General features: G+C 44.9%; 1 protein-coding gene across 3 annotated transcripts in view; it reads left to right on the top strand.

The window, feature by feature from the left end:
- Positions 1–13,119, top strand: part of SCN3B (sodium voltage-gated channel beta subunit 3) — a 25,557-nt gene extending 12,438 nt beyond the window's left edge. The window contains exons 3-7 of one of the 3 annotated variants that reach the window (XM_008073191.1): positions 162–325; positions 2,554–2,779; positions 7,896–8,034; positions 12,245–12,330; positions 12,684–13,119. In XM_008073191.1, the coding sequence (XP_008071382.1) occupies positions 162–325; positions 2,554–2,779; positions 7,896–8,034; positions 12,245–12,308 (593 nt within the window). In that variant the 3' untranslated portion in view covers positions 12,309–12,330; positions 12,684–13,119. The remainder of the gene's footprint in view (positions 1–161; positions 326–2,553; positions 2,780–7,895; positions 8,035–12,244; positions 12,331–12,683) is intronic. The other 2 variants (XM_008073192.1, XM_008073193.1) reach the window with 2 other exon arrangements.
- Positions 13,120–22,783: the final 9,664 nt, after the last annotated feature.

The raw sequence follows: 22,783 nt of genomic DNA on the forward strand, positions 1-22,783 counted from the left end.
CTGAGCCACCGAGCCGGCTGCCGCACGACTGTTTTCCAGGATGTCTTATAATGCTTCCTTCTCTGTCTCTCCTCCATCCCTCCTTGTTCTCCAATGCCTCTCTCCTATTTCCCCCTCCCCACCACCTGCTGTTCCTTCCCTGCCATCCGTCCTCTCTCCAGTCAGTGTCTGCTTCCCTGTGTGTGTGGAAGTGCCCTCGGAGACGGAGGCCGTGCAGGGCAACCCCATGAAGCTGCGCTGCATCTCCTGCATGAAGAGGGAGGAGGTGGAGGCCACCACGGTGGTGGAGTGGTTCTACAGGCCCGAGGGCGGTAAAGATTTCCTTGTATGTCTGACTGCTGACTCTGGCCTTTCTTCTGCTGGCCTCTGCTGTTGTGTGCCTGGCTGCTGACAGTCCAGGGATGCCGAGCTAGCAAACATGGCACTTTTCTTCCAAGCACTGAGCACTCCTCAGCAGATAACTGACAGCCTTAGTTCATCCCAGCTTCTGTGAAACGAAAGGCATTAGCCAGCTGCATGCACCCCTATTAAATGGCATGGGGAAGGAGAGAATGAGATAAACTGCTCTTCAAGCCTACAATGTGACAGGCACCCTGTCAGACACTTTGCAAGTGTTTTAATTGAATCTTCCACAGCATCCTATTCAGTGGATTAAATTAGTAAAGAAATGGAAATAATTTGAAGCATCATTATATGAAATGACACAGGTTATCTCCTTTAACAAGCCCAGTGAAGTAATAATAATAGGCATGACCAAGGCTGACAATCAACTGGTACACCCGGTACAGCCACATCAGTGAGTAAACTAGATAGTTCTATGAAGGATACTTGCTGTGCCGAGTCTCTCAAGTGTACCCACCACAATCCTTCCCACTAGGAACCTTTAGACTTTCCTGTGATCTGAAAACTAAGGGATTCGCTCCTGGTAGAGCAGGGAACTTTTTGGACTCCACTTCTGCACCACAGTCAATGTCATTTTTGGTTGGTTGGTATCAGTGGTGAAGAAGTTGTTACAGATTTTTTTTTTTTTTTTTGAGTTGAAGTCTCACTCTGTCACCAAGGCGGGAATGCAGTGGCATGCTCAAGGCCACCGCAGCCTCAACCTGCTGGGCTCAGGTGATCCTTCTGCTTCAGCCTTCCAAGTAGCTGGGACTACAGTCGTGCACCACCATGTCTGGCTAATTTTTTGATTTATTGTAGAGATGAGGTCTTGCCAAGTTGCCCAGGCTGGTCTCGAACCGGTGGGCTCAGGCATTCCTTTTACCTCCCAGCAGATCATAGGTGTGAGCCATTATGCCTAGCCTGTTATAGATTTTTAATACCACCTTGGGGATGACCATTATTTACATATTCACTGACTTTGGAGCCAGGTTGCCTAATTTAATTCTGAACTCCACACTTATTAGCTCTGTGTCCTTGGACATGTAACTCAACCTTTCTGTGCCTTAGTTTCCTCATTTTTTCAAATGGGGATATAAAGCATAGTTACTTTATAGGGTTGTTACTTAGATTCGTGATCTATAATTCTTTTTGTTGTTGTTGTTGTTTTTGAGTCGGAGTCTCACTCTGCCACCCAGACAGGAGTGCAGTGGCACGAGCACAGCTGCTGCAGCCTCGACCTGCTGGGCTCAGTTGATCCTTCCACCTCAGTTCCAAGTAGCTGAAACTACAGGGGTGCCCCACCACGCCCAGCTAATTTTTTTATTTATTGTAGGGACGAGGTCTCACCACATTGCCCAGGCTAGACTGGAACTCTTGGGCTCAGGCAATCCTTTCACCTCTGCCTCTCAAGTGCTGGGATTACAGGCATGAACCACCATACTCGGCCTGCCCTATAATTTTTAACACATTTAAAATAGTTCCTAGACTATAATAAGCAGTATGTTAAGTGTTTGCTAGAGAAAAGATATATATATATATATACAGAAATGAGGAAACTGGGCTCAAAGACGTTAAGTTAATAAAGTAGCTTAGATTTGAGCCAGGTGGTCTGACAACAGGTACAAGGCCCTTTTTACCGCACCACCCTGCCTTCCTGGGGGCAAGTTTCTCCTCCACAAAGACTTTTTTTTTTTTAATTTACTTTTTATGTTTTGTAGAGATGAGGTCTTGCTATGTTACCCAGGTTGATCTTGAACTTCTGGACTGAAGCAGTCCTCCCTCCTGGCCTCCCAGAGTACCAGGATTACAGGATTTAGCCACTGCACCTGGCCCTTCTTTCAATCCTTCCTTTCTCTCAACTTCCCCATATGGTTCTCCCCACTTCCTCTGTTCTCCCTCTTTCCCCCTCTTTCTTCTGCCAAGCTTCTCCCTGCCTATCCCTTATTGCCTCCTCCCGCACCGTGGCCACTTGCTTTGATGCCTGTCTGCCTCTGCCTGCCCTTCTCTGTCTTTGCTCTCTTCCCTGCCCACCTCTGCGCCTCTTCATCCCACTCCAACATCCTAGGTCCCCTTTCTTCCCTGTCTGGGCACAATTCTGCTCCCTTTCTTTGCCCTGTTCCCATCTCGGTTCTCCTAGCCTGGCCCTACCCTCTTCTGCTCCTTTACCTGCAGATCTATGAGTATCGGAATGGCCACCAGGAGGTGGAGAGCCCCTTCCAGGGGCGCCTGCAGTGGAACGGAAGCAAGGACCTGCAGGATGTGTCCATCACTGTGCTCAATGTCACTCTGAACGACTCTGGCCTCTACACCTGCAACGTGTCCCGGGAGTTTGAGTTTGAGGCACATCGGCCCTTTGTTAAGACAACGCGGCTGATTCCCCTCCGAGTCACCGAGGAAGGTGAGGCTGAGGCACAGGCTCTCTAGGACATCCTGCTCTTGGAGGGTGGGGTGGGGGTGGATGGGACAGCGGGTTTCCGTGCAAGTGAGACCTAGAAGAGTGCAATAACTCATGCATTTGGTGTGATGACATCTAAAAATGTCACTATTGACCCATCTTCCTTCAGCAACCAGCCTCCTGCAAACTGCCCAAGAATGACCTCTTCCTGGTCCCTTAGAACAAGAGGACAGTGCCACAAAGCCTAAAGCTACTGATTCAGCTATGCCTTCTTCTCTGGGCTGTGCTGAATCCCTGACTCAGTGGGCTCAGTGAAATTGCATAAGATTATCTAGAAGTCATCTCTTCTTCTGTCTGTAAGCAATACATTCCTCTCAACCAGTGGGTCTCAAACTTCAGCAAGCCTCAAAAATCTCCTGCCGGGCTTTTTAAAGCCTAGGCTTTTTAAAGCCTAGACTTTCTGACACTGCAGGTGGAGCCTGAGAGTTTGCATTGTCTAACAAATTGCCAGGCGACTCTGCAGCTGCTGAGGGCCACTTTGATAACCAGTCTCTAAACCAAAGTTTGATGATCTTTTTGTCTTTTGTTTTTCTCCACAATAATCATACATGCAGCTCCTTCCCCATCTGTGGCATCTCTTATTACATAAATCCATTCTTAGCTGGGAGAAGGAAGGGGACAAGATGATAGCCCTCTAGTCTTGAGTGTAAAGTCTTCAGACTCCTACAGCTAGTTCCCTGCTAGTGAGGGGGAAGTCCTTTCAGCAACCTAACTCACAGGTGTCTGTGGCAACCTGAGTCAGAATCCTGAGGGTGGAGTTATAGCCATTCTTAGATAGTCTGTTTCCAGCATGCTTTTTAGCGTAATCATGCCCTGAGATGCAGGTTGGTGAGCAGGCCAGAGGAGTGGGCATGAAACAAGAGATCAAGTTAAAGATAAGCCTCTTTCTAGAAGAAAGAATCTGAGAATTCCAACCTCCATGCCATGAGTTTATTCATTTTTTATCATGTCATTGTGATAAAAATAATGAATGGAAGATTGTTCAGTCTTGAGGGTGAAGAAGGGAGAAAAGAGGTAACAGATCAGACAGTGTGACTAAAATGGAAGGTAGGTCAATTCCATAAGAGCAGAAGGACTCTCGGGCCACCTGAATCAAGACCTGATGAGTCACTTCCCCCTTATGAGCCCATCTCCTCTTGTGTAAAACGAAGGGGTTGGAGGGAAGCTAAGTTATCCTTCTGTTCAGAAATTCCATTTTCCTGTTTACACAACTCTCCTTCCTTGGGGGAGGGGGCCTGGCGCCCTCTACTGGTCACTATCTGGAACTGTCGACGGGTGCCTGCCAGACCCTAGCACTGCCTGTCTCCAGCTCCCGCTCTCTCAGGCTTTTGCCTCTAGAGAGACCTTCATGTGCAGCTGGTGGAAAAAGTGGCAGAGCTGAGCTAGTCCACCTGCTGGGCACCACAGAAAGCCTTTGGTAAAAAGAGAAGAAAAAGCAAGTGAATTATCAGAGCCACAGAGCCTCGCATATGGTTAGTCTGGAAGGAAGCTTGGGTATCATTTGGTCCAGGGCTTCTAACAAAGAGGAGGCATCAGGATCCCCTAAATTGGCTTTCTCCAAATGTAGACACCTCCACCCCACCCTTGCAGGGGTGAGATCCGTAGGCTTGGGTGAGGTCTGGTGTATGTAAGTTGAAATGACTTCCCGGGGGATTGGTGGGTGCAGCTCTGGGACCCCTCAGTGTGGCTGGGAGAACAGAGCCCTGCAAGAGCAAAGTCTTTGCTCAGGGACATGCAGTAAGTTTACTCTAGAGGCAGAACTGGAATCCAGAGCTTTTGCCTGTTAGGTCGGCTCTATTTCCACTGCCTATTTTCCCCACCCCGCATCCCCACCCCTTGCCACTTTTTCTTTTTTCTTTTTTGCCTTTGTGACCCCTTGGCAGGCCTTTCACCAGATACTCTCTGGTCTCATTTTTCTCAGAACTACTAACTCCTCTCTGACACCCTACCCATCTCCTCCATTCCTGTGGTCCCAGATGGTCTCCCAGGTTCTCTTTGTTCCAGTTGGATTTGTCCTGGCTTAGGCTGTCACTTCTTGGCTTTAAGACAGAACTTTGAGGTCTCATCACCTAGAGGTGAAGGACATTTGCCACGGACCATGTTGTCATGGTTATTTTTATTGATCACGAAACAAAGAAGATCAATACTTATGTATATTCATTCATTTAACACATACTTATTGAGTACTTAAAATATTCCAAGATGAAACAGTGGGCTGAAAGAAATATATTCTCAATAAGCACACAGTCTGTAGAAAAGAGAGATGAACCAAACCCATCAATAAACCTGAGAACTCATGACTAGAAATACTAAGGACAGCTTCCTGTGTTACTACTTGTGGGCTACTGTGCTTAGAAAGAGATAGTAGTGGCCATGTGCTCTTTGAGCTATGGCCATAGCCATGTTTCCTAAACTTTGGCCCCCTTCCTAACTTGGGAAAGTGAATCAATCTCTCTCTAATTTACTTTTTTTTAATTTATTTTTTTGAGTTGGAGTCTCACTCCATCGCCCAAACTGGAGTGCAGTGGCACACTCCCGGCCACTGCAGCCTTGACCTGCTGGGCTCCAGCGATCCTTCTGCTTCAGCCTTCCAAGTAGCTAGAACTACAGGCACGCACTACCACACCTGGCTAATTTTTTTGATTTATTGTAGAGATGAGGTCTCACAAGTTGCCTGGGTGGGTCTCGAACCCGCGGGCTCAGGCAATCCACTCACCTCGGCCTCTCCAAGCACTGGGATTACAGGCTGAGCCACCGAGCCCGGCCTCTAATTTACTTTTTAAATAAACTACATTTTCCAATCTAAAAAAAAAAGAGAGAGAGAATTCTTTAAACCAAAGATATTACAATTTGTTCCATCAGTCAGTAGCAAGCCTATGAGAAGACATTTGAGGTGCTTGGCGTTCTGGTGTGTCTCAAGTCGCATCTATGACCTCCAGCTCCATTTAGGAAGCCTGGATGATCCTGGACCCTTGGACTGCTTTCTGAGCTGAAGGTCATGGTTGCCTATGCTGTATTTTTTTTTTTTTTTTTTTTGAGTTGGAGTCTCACTCTGTCGCCCAGACTGGAGTGCAGTGGCCGCTCCTGGCCACCGCAGCCTCGACCTGCTGGGCTCTGGCGATCCTTCTGCCTCAGCCTTTCGAGTAGCCGGGATTACAGGCGCGTGGTACCACGCCCGGCTAATTTTTTTGATTTATTGTAGAGATGAGATCTCGCCAAGTTGCCCAGGCGGGTCTCAAACCCGCAGACTCAGGCAATTCACTCACCTCAGCCTTCCAAAGGCGCGGGATTACAGGCTGAGCCACCGAGCCCAGCTGCCTATGCTGTATTTTTAACAAGCAAAGTCTTGGGAATGACCTGGGCCCTATGAGTAACTGCAGACCATGAATCTAACTTGCTGGTGGGAGCTTGCAAGGGGAGAAGTGACTGCAACCTTCCTCCCACTAGTAAAGAGTATGTATGTCAGGACACCTACAATGGACCATGTTGTCATTGTCATTTTATTGATCATGAAACAAAGAAGATCAATACTTATTTACATTCATCCATTTAACAAATACTTATTGAGTACTTCAGATATTCCAAGATTAAACAGCAGGATGAAATAAATATATTCTCAATCAGCACACAGTCAGTAGAAAAGAGAGATAAGCCCATCAATAAACTTGAGAACTCATGATGGATGGATGGATGAAAAAAGTGCATGGAGAAGGGTGTGAATAACTCTGCATGGTAAGTTGAGAAAGGTTTCACAGAAGAGGGGACCTTGGTGGAATCTAGAACATTGGGAGACTGAAAAGCAAGAGAGGATATTAACATTTTCTGTAGCAATGGGGTAGGAGCTACAAGCCAGGACCAGGGAAGAGGAAGAAATGTCCACAGATTCTAAAATCAGAAGTTTTTCTGGTCAACCAAGTAGAGATGAGATGAGAAGGGCTGGGTCATGAAGAACCTTGCGTGTTATGTGAGTTGAGTCCAGGCTTCAACTTCAGGGCAGCATCAGACACTGAAGGGTTTTAAGCAGAGAAGTGGCAGGATCTCATTTGTGCTTCAGAAGTAGAACTCTGAGGACAGCCTAGTTAATACACCAAATCCACCAATACCCATTTCTGTTTGCATTTGGGATGACCTGGAAGCTTTTGTTTCTAATACAGACTTGTAGAGAACATGCTTTTATCACTGGACGGGCTGTGTTGGCCCTGCATGAATTTTGCCATGTCTTTTCCCTAGGGATGTCACCCTCCACCATGTGCAGCTCAGAGGACATAGGCAGCTGAAATAAGACATGGTCCTTACATCCGTGTAGACTTTTAAATCTCATAAGATGTTTTAAAATACATTCACTAATGTCATATTCACAACCCTGACGTGTTTCTTAACTTTAGCACTTTGAGAAATCAAGTCTCAAGTTAGGGAAATAACTATTTGTACACCAGTAAATAGCAAAACTGGGGCCTCATTCTGGGGCATCTTGCTCTGAGTGCAGGGTTCCTTCCACTGCTCTGCTGCTTCTCCACCCAACCTTCTCCCGCATCCCCGTCTCCTGAGTAGCCAATGGAAGTCAGTGAGAAAGCAAGAGAGGCAGAGCATATAAAATTTCTTCGACATCTTCTTGGGTTTCTTTAGAATCAGTGCTTATTTATTTATTTATTTATTTATTTATTTAGAGTTGGAGTCTCACTCTGTAGCCCAGGCTGGAGTGCAGTGGCACGATCATGGCCACCACAGCCTCGACCAACTAGGCTCAGGTGATCCTTCCACCTCAGTCTTCCAAGTAGCTGGAACTACAGGCGTATGCAATCACGCCTGGCTTATTTTTTGATTTTTTGTGGAGACAAGGTCTCACCAAGTTGCCCAGGCTGGTCTAGAATCCGTGAGCTTAGGCAATCCTCTCGCCTCAGCCTTCCAAAGTGCTGGGATTATAGGCTTGAGCCACTGTGCCCGGCCCTCAGTGCTTATTTAAGTCATACTTTAAAACAGGCCTCCTATATTTATGACCCAGTGACAGCCCTGGGTGTGTTGGAACATATATAATCTGAGCCTCATTTCTTCCTTTCAGCTGGAGAGGACTTTACCTCTGTGGTCTCAGAGATCATGATGTACATCCTTCTGGTCTTCCTTACCTTGTGGCTGCTCATTGAGATGATATATTGCTACAGAAAAGTCTCAAAGGCTGAAGAGGCAGCCCAAGAAAATGCGTAAGTCCAAAGATGTCAAAGCAATAATGATAGCCAGCACCTCAGAACTCTTGCTCTCCCAGGTGAGGTGCTATGTGATTTACATACATCCTCTACCTTCTTCCCAACAACCTATGAGGTAGGCACCACTCTTATACCCATTTTACAGATGAAAGCACTGAGTTGGGGATAATCTGCCTAAGGCCATTGTGAGAGTCAAGGGAAGGTTTGAATTCAGATCTGCTGATTCTTGGTGTGCACACTTAACCTTTAAGGCAAAGACAATCAACTGTCACCGTAACCTCATGAAATTATTATCATCATCATTATTATTTTGAGTTGAGGTCTCTGTTGCCCAGACTGGAGTGCAGTGGCATGGTCATGGGTCATCACAGCCTTGACTCCTGGGCTCAAACTTTTGCCTTAGCTTTTCAAGTAGCTGGGGCTACAGGGGCATACCACCACACCCAGCTAATTTTTTTAAAATTTTTTTGAAGAGATGTGGTCTTGCTATGTTGCCTAGACTAGTCTTGAACTCTTGGGCTCAAGCGATCCTCCTGCCTCGGCCTTTCAAAGTGTTGGGATTATAGGCATGAGCCACTGTGCCTGGCCAAAACTAGCATTATTATAACCATTTTACAGTTGCCAAAGCAGGCTTATAGTGGCTCATTGTCACACACATACTGAGAGAAGAGGCTGGGATTTGAACTTAGGCTTCTCTATTCCTTATGTCCATGCTCTTTCTGTCACATTTAGCTGTTTACTCTATACCATGGGAGATCCTCAGGCCCTCTGGGCACTGTCCTATATTAGCAAAGGAGCTCCAAGCAACATGTTTTTCCCCTAGAACCTGGCAGTGATTGAATACCCAGCGTTGGGACTCTAACCTCCTAGTGTCCTGCCGGTACCTTGGCCATTTTCTTCAAGACACTAGTCACTCAAGAGACAGCACGTGTGAGAAATGGCGGGGTCTGTAAGAGTATAGGGTCTAAGAGATCACTATGGTCCATTATTTGAGGAGAGGAAAGACAGAAAAAAAATCCCACAGACTTCTAGCAACAGTGCCGAAGCAAAAGCTAAAAAGTCTTGGTCATTACCACTTAGAAATGTGTGATAAATAAAACAAGAATAATCTTACATGATAGCTATTTTTTATTTCTTAGAGGAAAAGAAAAATGACAACTGGCCAGATATAAAGGTAGAAAGAAGTGTTGCACTGAGGGAGGTTGTAATTCCTGGTGACTTATAGGCTAGGATTTTAGTGCTCGAATAGGAAGAGCCTACAACTGGGCCTGCATAAGAAACAGAGATGGAACTGAGGCCCCCACCACAGCCAGGATCCTCAGAGGGTTACAGTTACACAAAGGGTAGACCAGAAAACAATCAGCCTGCCAGCCCAGGAAAAAGCCAAGGAAACTTACCCATCTTGGCCTTTCTCCAAGTAGAAAAATAAGGATTCTTGAGAATTAATAACCACAAACCTGCTCTCACAGTGTTTGAAATTTAAATTTATACTACCCACAGGATCCAGGAACCTCTAAGCTGAGAAATTCAGTAAAAATTAGTCTCTATGGCTGGGCTCAGTGGCTCAGCCTGTAATTCCAGCACTTTGGGAAATCAAGGCGAGTGGATTGCCTGAGCCCGTGGGTTCGAAACCAGACCGGGTACCTTAGTGAGATCTCGTCTCTACAATAAATATCAAAAAATTAGCTGGGCGTGGTAGCACGCACCTGTAGCTCCGGCTACTTGGAAGGCTGAGGCAGAAGGATCGCCAGAGCCCAGCAGGTCGATGCTGGGGTGGCCATGAGCATACCACTGCACTCCAGCCTGGGCGACAGAGTGAGACTCCGACTCAAAAAATATATATATATATTAGTCCTGGTTAGTGATAACCATGAATGTCTTATGAAGCAAATGAAAACCATTCTGAAGGGGCACACTCTCAGCCATGGCCTAATAGGATTTCCCAGATAAAGCTGGATCTGGTCTCATAATCCCAATCCAAAACTAAAAGACACAACCAAAAATCCAGCATGAGCAAGAGGAATAATAAATGGCAGAAGCGTCAGACACAAGAATGAGCTGATTACAGGTATGAGCCACCATGCCCAGCCTGCAGCAAAATGTAAAACTCAATGATTTGGCTCAGCAGACGATTAGACACTGGTAACCAGAAGATAAATGTGAGGAAGGTACATAGAATGTAGCACAGAGATATGAAAAGATGAACTAGAAATCTAAAGAAAACAAGAAGGTCAATAAAAATAGAACAGAGAGAATGGAGGAGAGACAGTATTCACAGAGTGGAGGAGGAAGGAATAATGCTTCAGATTCAAGAAGCAAAATATGTCTTCAGCAGAATAAATACTAATAAATCTACACCCAAACGCCAAGCATCTTTAAGTAATCAATGGCAGCTATTAAGATAGCTTCCAGCAAGTATCATCTGTGTTCTGTGTGTTGAAACTTTAGAAGAAGTGGCTGTAATACTAGAAACATATCAAGGACACTGCCTCTTCCTGCTTCTATTTAATATTGTACTGACGTTTACTAAGTAAACACAAAGAAAAAAGAATGAGAACTAGAAAGGAAGAAACTAAATTATCAGTATTCACACTTATAATTATTTACATAGAATATCTAGGAGAATCTATAAACATACTGTTAGAACTAGTAAGAACATTCCACAAAATTATTGATACAAATCAAAATATAAAAATCACCTATAGTCCAGCAACAAATTTAGGAACATATTTAAATATTTAAAACATTCTAAAAAATTACAATAGTAAGATATTCTCCAGTACCTGGAAATAAATCTGACAAAATGGCAAGACATTTAAGGAGAAAATTGTAGAACTTGACCAAAAGACTTAAGAAAACACTTAAAATAGGCTGGGCACAGTGGCTCGTGCCTATAATCCTAGCACTTTGGGAGGCCAAGGCGGAAGGATTGCTTGAGCCCAGGATTTCTAAACCAGCCTGAGCAATATAGCGAGACCTCATCTATACAAAAAAATCCCCCAAAAACAGAACAGAAAAATTAGCTGGGTATGGTGGCACACACCTGTAGTCTCAGCTACTCTGGAAGCTGAGGCAGGAGGATCGCCTGAGCCCAGGAAGTCGAGGCTACTGTGAGCTGTGATCATGCCATTGCATTCCAGCCTGGATGACAGAGTGAGACGCTAACACCAAAACAAAACAAAACAAAATAAACAAATTAAAACAGTAAACAAAAATAGTGAGTGGATTTAAAGACAAAGTAAAATATAAAACTTGAAAATTCTACTAAGGGAATATAAGAGAATCTCCTTACCACCTTGGGAAAGAAAGGCTTTCTCAAACAATACAGGAGGCACAAATCAAAGAAGAAAAATAATTTTGATGACATTATATGCAAAAATCAATTGTTCATTACATGAATCCATAAGCAAAATTTATAGACAAACAAAAGACCGAGAAATTTTCAAGACATGAAACAATTTTAAAAGAATCAATGAGAAAAGACAAATATCTCAGAAGAAAAACTGACAAAGCAAATGAACAAATTTCAGAAGTGAAAACCCAAATTACATGTAAACATATGAAAAGATGCCTCACTTCACCAGTAACAGGGGAATGAAAATTAAAACAATGATAAAATATAATTTCACAGCCAGTTGTGGTGTCTTAGCCTGTAATCCCAGTACTTTGAGATGCCGAGGTCCTTGGTGAGATCTTGTCTCTACAATAAATCACAAAAAAACCTAGCCGGGCATGGTGGTGTGTGTCTGTAGTTCCAGCTACTTGGAAGGCTGAGGCAGAAGGATCACCTAAACCCAGTAGATTGAGGTTGCAGTGGCCATGAGTGTGCTGCTGCACTACAGCCTGGGCAACAAGAGTGAGACTGCAATTAAAAAAAAAAAAATATATATAAAATATATATATATATATATATATATAATTTCACACCCATCAGTTTGGCCAACATTTTAATCTAACTAAATCCCAAACACAATGTGGATAAAGAGATATATACTGCTGACAGGAGTGTTCATATGCAAATATGGGGGAGAGTTATTATTCTAATCTGCAAAAAGGGTTATTCTGGTTTTCTCTTGGGAAATACATCCAGAAGGAAATACAAGAGCTGTTCTGTAGATTCTTGTTCCTGTGCCCTGCTCCTTCCTCATCTTATTCTCATTACCAGGTATTAAAGCTCTGGTTCTTTCACCTCCTATGTCCTCTATAGGTCTGACTACCTTGCCATTCCATCGGAGAACAAAGAGAATTCTGTGGTTCCAGTGGAGGAATAGAACAGAAGTTGTATGACAAGAGGTGATGTACAGGGACATGGAAGAGGAGGGTGGACAGCAGGTTGTACAAGTAACTGTCACTCACAACTGAAGTGATTTTTAATTTGGTCCAGTCAATCGATTTCTACCCTGTACAGGGTACCCGTCTCAGGGTACTTCTTTAAGTTGATGACTAAGTCACAAAGCTCTGTATGATGTCAAGTCCTTCAGAAGGTGAATTGCTTTGGCCTGAGTACTGGGGCAACCTCAACTTGCCCATGGTAACAAAATAATTTTCTCACTCCCTCCTTTGGTCAAAGATTCTTTGGGCTGGGCTGGAATGGGCTGGGCTGGGTCGGACTGGAAATTCTTAGAGAGTTGTTTTATCACTGGTAGGTGGCCTGAACTCTGAGGGACTGGATATCCCATGTTCAGTGATGTCAACAGCATCAGAAGGGCGTCCCAGAGGCCCCATCGCTTCCCTTCACACATTCATTCTTCCAGTCAGTCATTCCTATATTCACAGACCTCTGAGCTTTCACCTCTGACTTCCTAACTCCATCAAACCTCTACACACCATAAGACTTGGCCAGAACTGAAAAGCCAACATTTCAACATGGACTCAACCTCATCCTAGCTTTCCAACAAGAAGCTCCAAAGTCAACTGGATCTTTTCTGTGCTCTAAATGACTTTGTACAAGGGCTGGAGGTAGCACCTCCCTCTACCCTTAACTGGCTGGAACTGGCTCATTCTCTATTGCACGAGAGTGGATGTCTTAATGGAAGGAAGCTGGAGTGATTTGTTTGGGTTAAAACAAAAGCATGTCATGAACTTGGATTCCCTGAAGTCAGTTTTTCCAAGTCTATGGCCCCCTTGGCTAGAGCATCACAGTGAAGCATGCCTCTTTAGATTCTCCAGAGATTGAAAAATGCTTAAGCTCTCTGGAGCTTAGTATTCCAGAGCTAGATCCTGATAGATCATTAAGCCTGGTTTGGACTCAGTCCTTCCAAGAAGCTGAGGACAGTTAGCTTGGGAAGAACCAATGGTAATTTAACTGGCTCTTAAAAGTCATATATGTTCCTGATCCTATTACAATAATGTATGTGTGCCCTCCCCGGGGTAGTACACCACCTGGGCTGGGCATTGGGACTGAAATTCCTAAGGTCTTCCTCTCAAAATTTTTGTGGGCCAGTATTATTCCTCATTTTACATGAGGTAACTGAGACTGATACAAGGCGCAACTGAGAGATTTAAGAGGATAAAATGGCACAGAGATGAGTCTTAGGTGCTGACCAGTTTACACTTCCAGGATGAATAATTTTGTTTTTGAAAAGACTTTGACATTGAGCTTGGCTATGGCCATGTTTCTTTCACAAGAACAAATTGGGCTGAGGTCAACTCTGTTAGATTCAAGTAACTAGAAACTAGCCAAAAAAGCAGAGAGAAGGACATGAGATGACAAATAATTTCCTTTGTGTAAAGATTTGTGAATCTGAAACATCCTCCAGAAACATCCTTAGTCTGAGATGGATGATGAGCAAATAAGTGAAGGGATTGGGGAGGGATAGGTGGGTGGCCCCCAAATACTTCCCCTATGAATCCATAACATCCAGTGGTATTTTTTTCCTCTCCTAGATTTTGACAGAGAAAAGAAACAGCTGAAAACATTTTAGTCAATATCTCACGTTTCATTTTAATTAACAGGTCCGGTGTGGTATTTTTTAGCACTTGGGGATAAGAGAGGTGAAAGATGCTTGATAAAATATATGAAGATGAGGGCGACTGGGATCCAATAAGAGAGATATCCGTCAGATCTGGGGAAGTTTATAAGGGAAGATTATATTCCATTGGTTTGGGGCTTCACCTGACAAGCTCATTTTCCCACCTCTTTCACCCTTAGAGGAAGACTTGAAACAGAGATTCTTAACATGTTAGAAAGTTTGATTTTGTTGAAGAAAATGTTTGCAATAAATTCAAGACCCTTCTTATTTGTAATTTCCCACAAATTCCCTCTGAAATAGGAGAGAGAATACAGACCATTTTTCTTATAGTTAGGAAAATCAGCTTGAATTAGTGCAAGGTTCTCCCTGTCCCATGGCTGGTGGATGCCACAGCAGGCAGTAGTGGCAAGTCTCTTACTACCACTCTAAGTTCCTCTTGGTTTCAGTAGACCATGCATCTAACTTGTAACCAAGCAGTATGCTCGATTGCCTTTTTCTTTTTAAAAAAAAAACCAACTCAGATGCTTCTTGTGTGACTTTTTTTTTTTTGAATCAGAGTCTCATTCCGTTGCCCAGGCTGGAGTGCTGTGGCACTCTCATGGTCACCCCAGAGTCGACCTGCTGGGCTCTGGTGATCTTTCCGCCTCAGCCTTCCAAGTAGCTAGAACCACAGGTCAGCTAATTTTCTATTTGTTGTACAGACGAGGTCTTGCCAAGTTGCCTGGGCTGGTCTCAAACCCACGGGCTCAGGCAATCCACTCACCTCACCCTCCCAAAGTGCTGGGATTACAGGCCAAGCCACCGAGCCTGGTCTTGGGTGACTTTTAATGGTAACTCTCCTTCATTTATCCTTTCGATTATCTTCTCTCCTCTTCCTTTTTCTGACTTCTCCACTCTTCACATTCTTCACACTTTCATTAGCTTTACTAAATCATAAGGTCACCTTGCTTGTAAGTAGAGAGCTAGACTCCATGTCTCTGACTTCTATCCCAGTTGTCTTTGCACTTAAGACTATAGCTGCTTCCTTTGTCTTTGTTTTTGAGTCAGAGTCTCACTGTGTTGACCAGGCTAGAGTGCACTGGCCTGCTCATGACTACTGCAGCCTCGACCGGCTGGGCTCAAGCTATCCTTCTACTTCAGCCTTCCAAGTAGCTAGAACTACAAGCACGAGCCACCATGTCCAGTTAATTTTTTTGATTGATTGTAGAAACGAGGTCTCACCATGTTGCCCAGGCTTATCTCGAACCCGTGGGGTCAGGCAATCCTCTCTCCTCCGCCTCCCAAAGTGCTGGGATTACAGGCATGAGCCACCACACTGGCCTTTTTTTTTTTTTTTTAAACTTCCATCCAATAACCTCTCTTGCGTGTCCTAATGTTCACCATCTTCTCTCACCCCTAATCCCACTCACTGCTTCTCTACTGCTTTGCTTCTTGGTGGATGCTAGAAATATGCTTTGAGAGTCAATCTTATTTTGTTTCTCTTTCTAGCTGGTTTGCACATCATTCTTTCTCCTGAATTGCCATTAAACTCCCTCTTGGGAGACTTGATCACGACTGTAAGTCTAGAAGGTACTGTGATCACAAGCCTACTTCAAATCTTCACTTGCCTCCCTGTTTCTCCCCTACATTCCTGCAAAAGGCCCAGGCTAAACGTGGGTTGCTCTGGAAGCTTTATCTGGCATGATGTTGCTGACTAAAGGGCTTAGAAGAGTTCTCAAGGGCTATTATCACTTTAGAAACCCCATCTGTTGTCTTGGTGCTGGATAGTTCCCATGACTGATCCTTAATAACACAATTCCCCAAAGGCCAAGCTAGGTGAGGTCTGATTTTTCCTTCCTGCTTCTCAGCCATGAACTTGACTGCTCAACTCAGCCCCAAAAGTACCTTGCCCTGCGAACCTTCATTGTCCGCTCAGTTTTATAGTTATAGCAAAGCCTCAACTCCTGCGTGGAAACACTCAGTGCCTGCCCCTATCCCAACCTTGATTCTCAGCCTGTTTAACAGCACGATCCTTTAATGTCTCCTTCCCTAAGCCCACACATCCAGACTTTCTGGTTTCTCTTTAAATGTCAAACTAGAAATATTACTAGGAAAGGGATTTTTCAAAGCAGAATATATGCTTGGAAATGTGTAGAGCAGAGAATGGTTAAGAGAAGAGACAGTACCTCCCTCCCTCCAACCACAAAACTGTTGAATCAAAAAGGAAAATACAATCGCCTCAGAATCTGTGACTCTGCCTCACATAAATCAGACAGAAAAAGGCTGTGTAACTGTATCTTTGCAGAAAGAAGCAAGAACTACACACATTTCAGAATATATCTTTGTTCCCCTTTCCCAGTTGAACATGGAATAGAAAAACAAAACAAACATAAACGAAAGAAAGTTTCCTCTCACCTCATTCTGTACACGAAAAATCCCTAATTTGTGAATTCACCTAGTTACTGTAAATGTATCCAAATAGTACTTGCTCATCAAACCAATCATCCATTCATTCCACAAACATTTCCAGCACCCAATCTGTCAAGCACTAGCTTAGACTCTCAGTGTGCCCCCTGGTCATAGGTCTGAAAAATAGCACCATCCAAACCTTAATCTCTGAACTCTAAAGTGGTGGATAGCTCATGGTTAGTTCAGCCCACTCCTCTTCCTGAGTTTGTAGTAGGATCTAGGAGAGAAGCACTTCCATACAAGTGTAAGTAATAGTTCAGACTCCACCTCCATCCAAGGCCAGCTACACCTCAGAGCTGGCAGTGCTCTCTCTCTCAACACTTGGCAAGAGCTGCCTCTGCTGGGCAGTGTGTGTGATGAGGAGGGAGGCCGCTGAAAGCCAAGTGCTCACAGGCCACCATTAAGCAAAATTAACAAACTCTTAAAGTCTTGCAACAGATAGAATTCTTTTTTATATTGTCACTTTCCTTTGCCTTTTCTTGATTTTCCACAGCCAATCTTTTTCTGAACTCTAGAAATGTTCCTGACCACCCAAGCCCTTGGTAACCTACTGCCTGTATGTGGTGTTTTTAGTAAACCCCCAATTCATATCAATAAAGCATCTGTTAAAACTGTTTGCTCTGGCTTTTCTCTACTATGCGTGTCTGCTACATAGACACTGGATTCCTGGGCACCCCCACCTGCATCAATGCCTGTACCCAGTGGATATACCCTGAGAATGAAAACCACATGCAATAGTGTAGAATTAAACATATACTAAATGTATGATTTAGTTTCTCCTCTCTTCTTTCCTCCTCTACCCAAATACAAAGGAATACAAGTCACTGTTTTATGCCTGGCATCAAACATGTTTCCTAACCAGATGGCAAGGAGCCAACCACAGGGTAGACCCAAGTGAAGAGAGGGGCCAAGCTGGCACTCAGCTCTGCCAGCTTAGGTAACATAAGGCAAACTATCTCTGTGCGTCCATCTTCTGGGAAGTGCCAAGGCCCCAAAAGGGAAAAGTTCAACAAGAAACTGCAATTGAGATTCACAGTTCACCACAATCTCCTATAATAACAATAGCACTGATCCATAATGAGATTAGAAATCATCTGAGTCAGCTTAAGCAACACAGCAAGACCTCATCTTTACAAAAAATAAAATAATTAGCCCGGCATGGTGGTACATGCCTGTAGTCCCGGCTACTTGGGAGGCTGAGGCAAGAGGATCGCTTGAGCCTAGGAGGTTGAAGCTGCAGTGAGCTATGATCACGCCACTGCACTCCAGCCTGGGTGACGAGAGAGACCCACTCTCTGAGAAAAAAAAAAAAAGGTAAATCATCTTAGTATAATACCAGCCACCATACTAAGAAATATATGTGTATATTTTTGATATTATCTCTAAAACACTGAGACTTGGAGTGATAGAGGCCCAAGTTGATAAATAGTGGTGCTGCAATTTGTACTCGGGTCCGATTTTAAATTTCTTATCCATTCTACTTGATCAGGGCGCCTCCCTCCCCTGAGAAGGTGCCTATCTGTTTATGTGTGTGTGTCCAAGCGTGCCTATATCCATGCCTTCAGGACCTGCCACGGGCCTAGCTGGGAAGACCAGAGACATGTGGGATGATGAACACCGATGAATCAAGCAATAAACACACACACCATTTATTCTTTGTAGTTCAATACTTTTTCTTTTAATTCATACTGTACTTCCATGGCTCTAGCTACTTTACATTAAGATTTGGCTGGGCAGCCTTGTATGTTTCTAGGTACTAGCGTTAAGTCTTCGGACCTTGCGCACAGCGCCAGGCAAAGTACAGTTACAGATCCAAATACAGACGGCCAGACAACTCGACTGCAATCAACCTGTGTTCTTTCCCATATATGGCCCAGTGCAGGTGTTGGGGACTGCTCCCTCTGCCTCACCCCACTCTACCCCATGTCAGGATTATCCAGGGCCACTATGGCCTCTGACCCATCCCTCCCCATCTTGGAGTCTAGATTGAGTGGGGGGATAAAGCACCATGGGTTTGGGAAGATGGTATGGTCCATGCAGAGAGTGGTCTGGCCCCAGAGTGCAGGGTAGGGAAATGTGGGGAGCCACACGCTCTTGTTGGCAAAAATGGCTGCTTTTACTGTGCAATCTCAGCACATGGTGCCCAAGCTCAGAGCCCACTCCCCAGACACAGCCAGCTGTCTTGCCTAGAGCAGAGGCCACCATTTTGCTTCTGTAATGTCTTATTGTGTTGAGAGAAGCAAGGAGGGCTGAGGGATGATAATGTTCTTTAAGCCTTCATATGTTGGGGAGATCGTCCGGCATCAGCTCCTCTTGGCAGGCAAGATGCTTCTCACCAGCAGCCAAGGCTTCAGTCTGGGCTCCAGGGCCTGCTGAGGACCTCAAGTCACAAGACCCCTGAGCTGTTGCACAGAACATCAAAACAGGGAGATAGCTGGGCCCATCACAGCCATGGCCAGAGCAGGAGTGAGGTAACAAGACTGGGCAGAGAGGTGGGAAGGGAGCTCTCTACACCGTGTGCAAATTCCTGCTCTACATGAGGAAAGCAGGGGCGTTAAAAGATGGCCTTCCAGAAAACGCTCCTCTCACACCCCAAACGCATCTTCTGGAAGAAAACACAGAGGTGGAGGGGAGTAGGGCCAGCCTGCTGGAGGTTGATGAGGGCCAAGAATGTCAAGGAGTCAATGGGATGATTGTCCCATAGCCTAGGGACAAGGGGTCAAAGAGGGGAGAGTCAGGAAGGGAGGTCCTGGGTATTCCTACTGGAAGAGGCAGATGGGGTCTGGGGGTGTGGGGAGGAAGACCAGAGCCCTGATATCTGGGGGAAAAAGAGAGGCATGCTATTTCCCCTGGGAGCATTTGTGGGGGAAGGGCTGGCTTTGGCTGCCTTGCAGAGCTAAAGAAGTAGCATGGTATGGCACAGAAAGGACCCTTCTGGGACCTTAAACAGTCCAGAAAGAGTCTTCCGCTAGTCCTTTCCCCGGAATCTCATCCTAGAGATGCTACCTACAAAGGTAAGAGGTACAGTCCAAGCTCAGGTGGGGAACAGGGACCTGGAGAGAATCCACTTCTAATAAAGTATTCCTCTTGAGGTCTCTTGGTCCTCCCTACTCCTTGTAATTTCAGGTTCTTAGTGTCAGTGTTCTAAGGCAACCCAAGGATTTTAGCCAAAGCTTCAAACTTAATCCAAACCCCAACAGGAGAAGTGCTAGAATCAGAAATGGCTTCTCTCCATTGTTTTCTCTATCAATAAAAAGGGAGGATGAGCAGCTGAAAGGCTTCACAGTGCCTAAAGATGGAAGATGGGCTCCATCCAAAATGGCACTCTTCTAACTTAGAGAATGTCCAAAGGAAGGCCCCTTCCCAAACTAAGACTAGGCCAAAGAAGGAAGAAATCCTCCCAGGTTAATACTGAGCAATACATCAAGTTTGATACTCCCTTTCTCTCTCTGCAACTGAACTTCCCTATTTCTTAAGAAGAAATGTTGATCCTATTCTGGATTTCCTGGGAGTTGAGGTGCTGTCCTACTACACCTCCGAAAAAGCTTTAGCTCAGAAGGCTTGTTCTCTCCTGGAAGAGTAGCTTCCAAATCTAAGAAAGCCCAGTCTCGCCAGCCTCTGGTCTAACCTCAGAGATGATGCCAAACCTAGAACCTCTCTTAAATTAATCAAGCCCAACCCCCTCCTGTGACAGGAGGATACTGAAGCTCAGAGGAGGGTGACTTGACCAAGGCCACAGAGCTAGTCAATAGTAGAGTTAGGACTCAGACCCAGGTCTCCTGACTCTCAGTCCCATGCTCTAACAAAGAGCGTCCAAGTTGCCGATCTCACTGGCCTGAGACATTATACCTGTGCCCCAGGGAGATGGTTGGGGAAAGGAGAGAGTTGCACACATGACTGGCTTCTCTGAAGCCAATCTTGATAATTCTTCCACAGTAAGCTGGAGTGGAAGTCTAGACCCTACAGTTGTTCTTCACCTGGTTAGAAACTCTGCAAATTCTTTTAAATTGTATGCAGACTCTCATACATTCTACCACATAAATCATCACAGAAAGACTCTTGTGTGAACCCAGAGTTCTTATCTGAACAAAAACTAACCCCCCCCCCAAAAAAAAGCAGTAGCTAGAAAAAGTAACACAACAAAGGGGTGATTCTGAAGCTCTCCTACAGATAACTACTAGCCAGGCTACTGGTCAAGAGTTATAATGCTATTTATTTGTTTCATTCCCAGACTTATCTGCAGGGGTAAATTCCCTTCTCTTTCACAAGTTGTTGACTAAGGGGAAAAAGATGTTGTTTGGGAATAGACTTATTGGATCCCTTCTGGGGTATTAAAGTAAAAAAAAAAAAAAAAAATTAGAACAGGGAGATCCATGATTCTAGGTGACATTCCCTGTGTGCACACATTGTCTACTGGGTTTAAATCACCAACATAACCCCAAACAAAACAAAAACAAAAAAACAGGAGGGTTCTTCCAACATACTAAGTACCTCCCTTCCTGTCAACTCCTCCTCCCTGGAATGGTCCTGAGAGATAAAGCATAAGCAGAACCACACTCCCTATGGCCAGGTCTGCTTTATCACTTGACTCCCAGCAAAGAAGCCTTCGTAAGTCACCCCCAAGGTCTCATGATGGTGCCTTTAATAATTAAATAACTTCAGCAAATAATTACATGTGCCACAAACTTAGGAGATTAAAATTTTCACATTCAAAAGTTTCTGGGGATAATATTGGCTTCTGCACCCTGCCTCCTCCTTTGCTCTGGGCCCATGGGCCTTGAGCCTCGTGGATGTCTGTCAGCCAAAGTCCTGGACAAGAACTTTAACAGGGAACGACTGGCCTGTGGGCATATGACATTTAGCTCCATTTCCTCACATCTCTTCTTCTAGGGGAGTGATATCAACTCCAGCTGACCACCGGGAGTCTTCTCATCCTCCTTCCTTGGGGGATGGCCTGGCCATGAATCTATCTGTTTTCTGATATCTGTCCTTTAGAGAAATACCAAGGCCTTATTCTCTCACTATAAAAGTCAAACCCTTTAATTGCCTCAGGGAAATATTCAGGCCATTCCAAGAGAAAAACACAACTTTCTCTTCGGGCAGATCAGTGATAAAATCTTCCTTCCTTTGTGCTGATGTTCTAAGACATCCAGGGTTCTGGGTTCCTTCTGTCTCCTTGCTTCGACAAGTCCAGGAGAATAATGAACATGCTTAAAGAGCTCTCCTTGTCAAACTAACTGTGATCAAGAATCTCCATGAGTTCTGCCTGAGGCTGGCGAGACTCTTTTCCTCATTGTGTGGAGAAATGGTTAATGTGTGAAGGATGATGAATGTGCCCAGAAGGGCTCCATTAATTCAGATAAATGCATGGGTCCTAGTGAGCCAACTTTACAAAGACACAAATGGCTCACTCCCCTAACCCAATGTCTTCTACTCCTTAGTGATCTTATAACTTTCTGGGGCCAAAGACCAGAGAAGGATATGTACTCCATCTCTAGTTTCCAAGTCTGAGAAATTTAGAATTTGGAATGGCCCCATAAGGGCAGAGATTTTACCTGGCATTTTCCTGCCCAACACATGCACCTTTGCTCAATTCTTTCCTCCGATGGCTTGGTTGTTTTTCCATATGCAAAGCATCTCAGATAGTTGTCTTCACTGGCTAATGTTGGTTCTTTACCAAGAGTAAGTGATGCTGGCAATCCAGCAAATGCCTTGGCTACTGGTGCTATTTACCCAGCAGTCTGTGTAGCAGTAGACCCTGGGCAGACCCTGCACCCGACATGTGGCTGAGACACTCCCTCCCTCAAATACTGGAGGGCCTAGGACACCCTGACTCATCCTAGAAATCAAACTGACAGCTCCAAGTGAAGTAATCAGAGCCACGGACCTGACTTGCTGATAACCACTAAGAGGTTTCACAAGGTCGAAAATGCTCTACCCTGGCTAAGAAACAATGTGCTCTTAGGGCACAGAGAAACAATAGGACTTTAGGCACTAAAAAGTGACACTTCACCCAGATCCAGCCTGGGAGAAGACCAGAGAGAAAGAGGGTGGGAAATAAGAAATTCCCAGCCCTTATTGGGCCCACACCTTACACAGGTCGGAGGAAGGTGTGGGGTGATTGAGGAGAACACCCTTAAAAACATGAGTCCTCAGGAGCCTGCAACCCCGCAGATGCAGCGTTCCTAGCTTTCCAAACAGTCCTCTCCACCTGACGCTTAGTGTACGGTCGGGATCGAATGGGCAGCCTCCAAGGGGAGACTTAGATTGGGCTCCTGCCCTTCATGCTTCGGTGTTCCAAGAGAACAGCCTGGGGAAGTGTGGGG

Source organism: Carlito syrichta, unplaced genomic scaffold (genome assembly GCF_000164805.1).
Source record: "Carlito syrichta isolate Samal-C Ts95f unplaced genomic scaffold, Tarsius_syrichta-2.0.1 Scaffold315753, whole genome shotgun sequence".
Classification (NCBI taxonomy): Eukaryota; Metazoa; Chordata; class Mammalia; order Primates; family Tarsiidae; genus Carlito; species Carlito syrichta.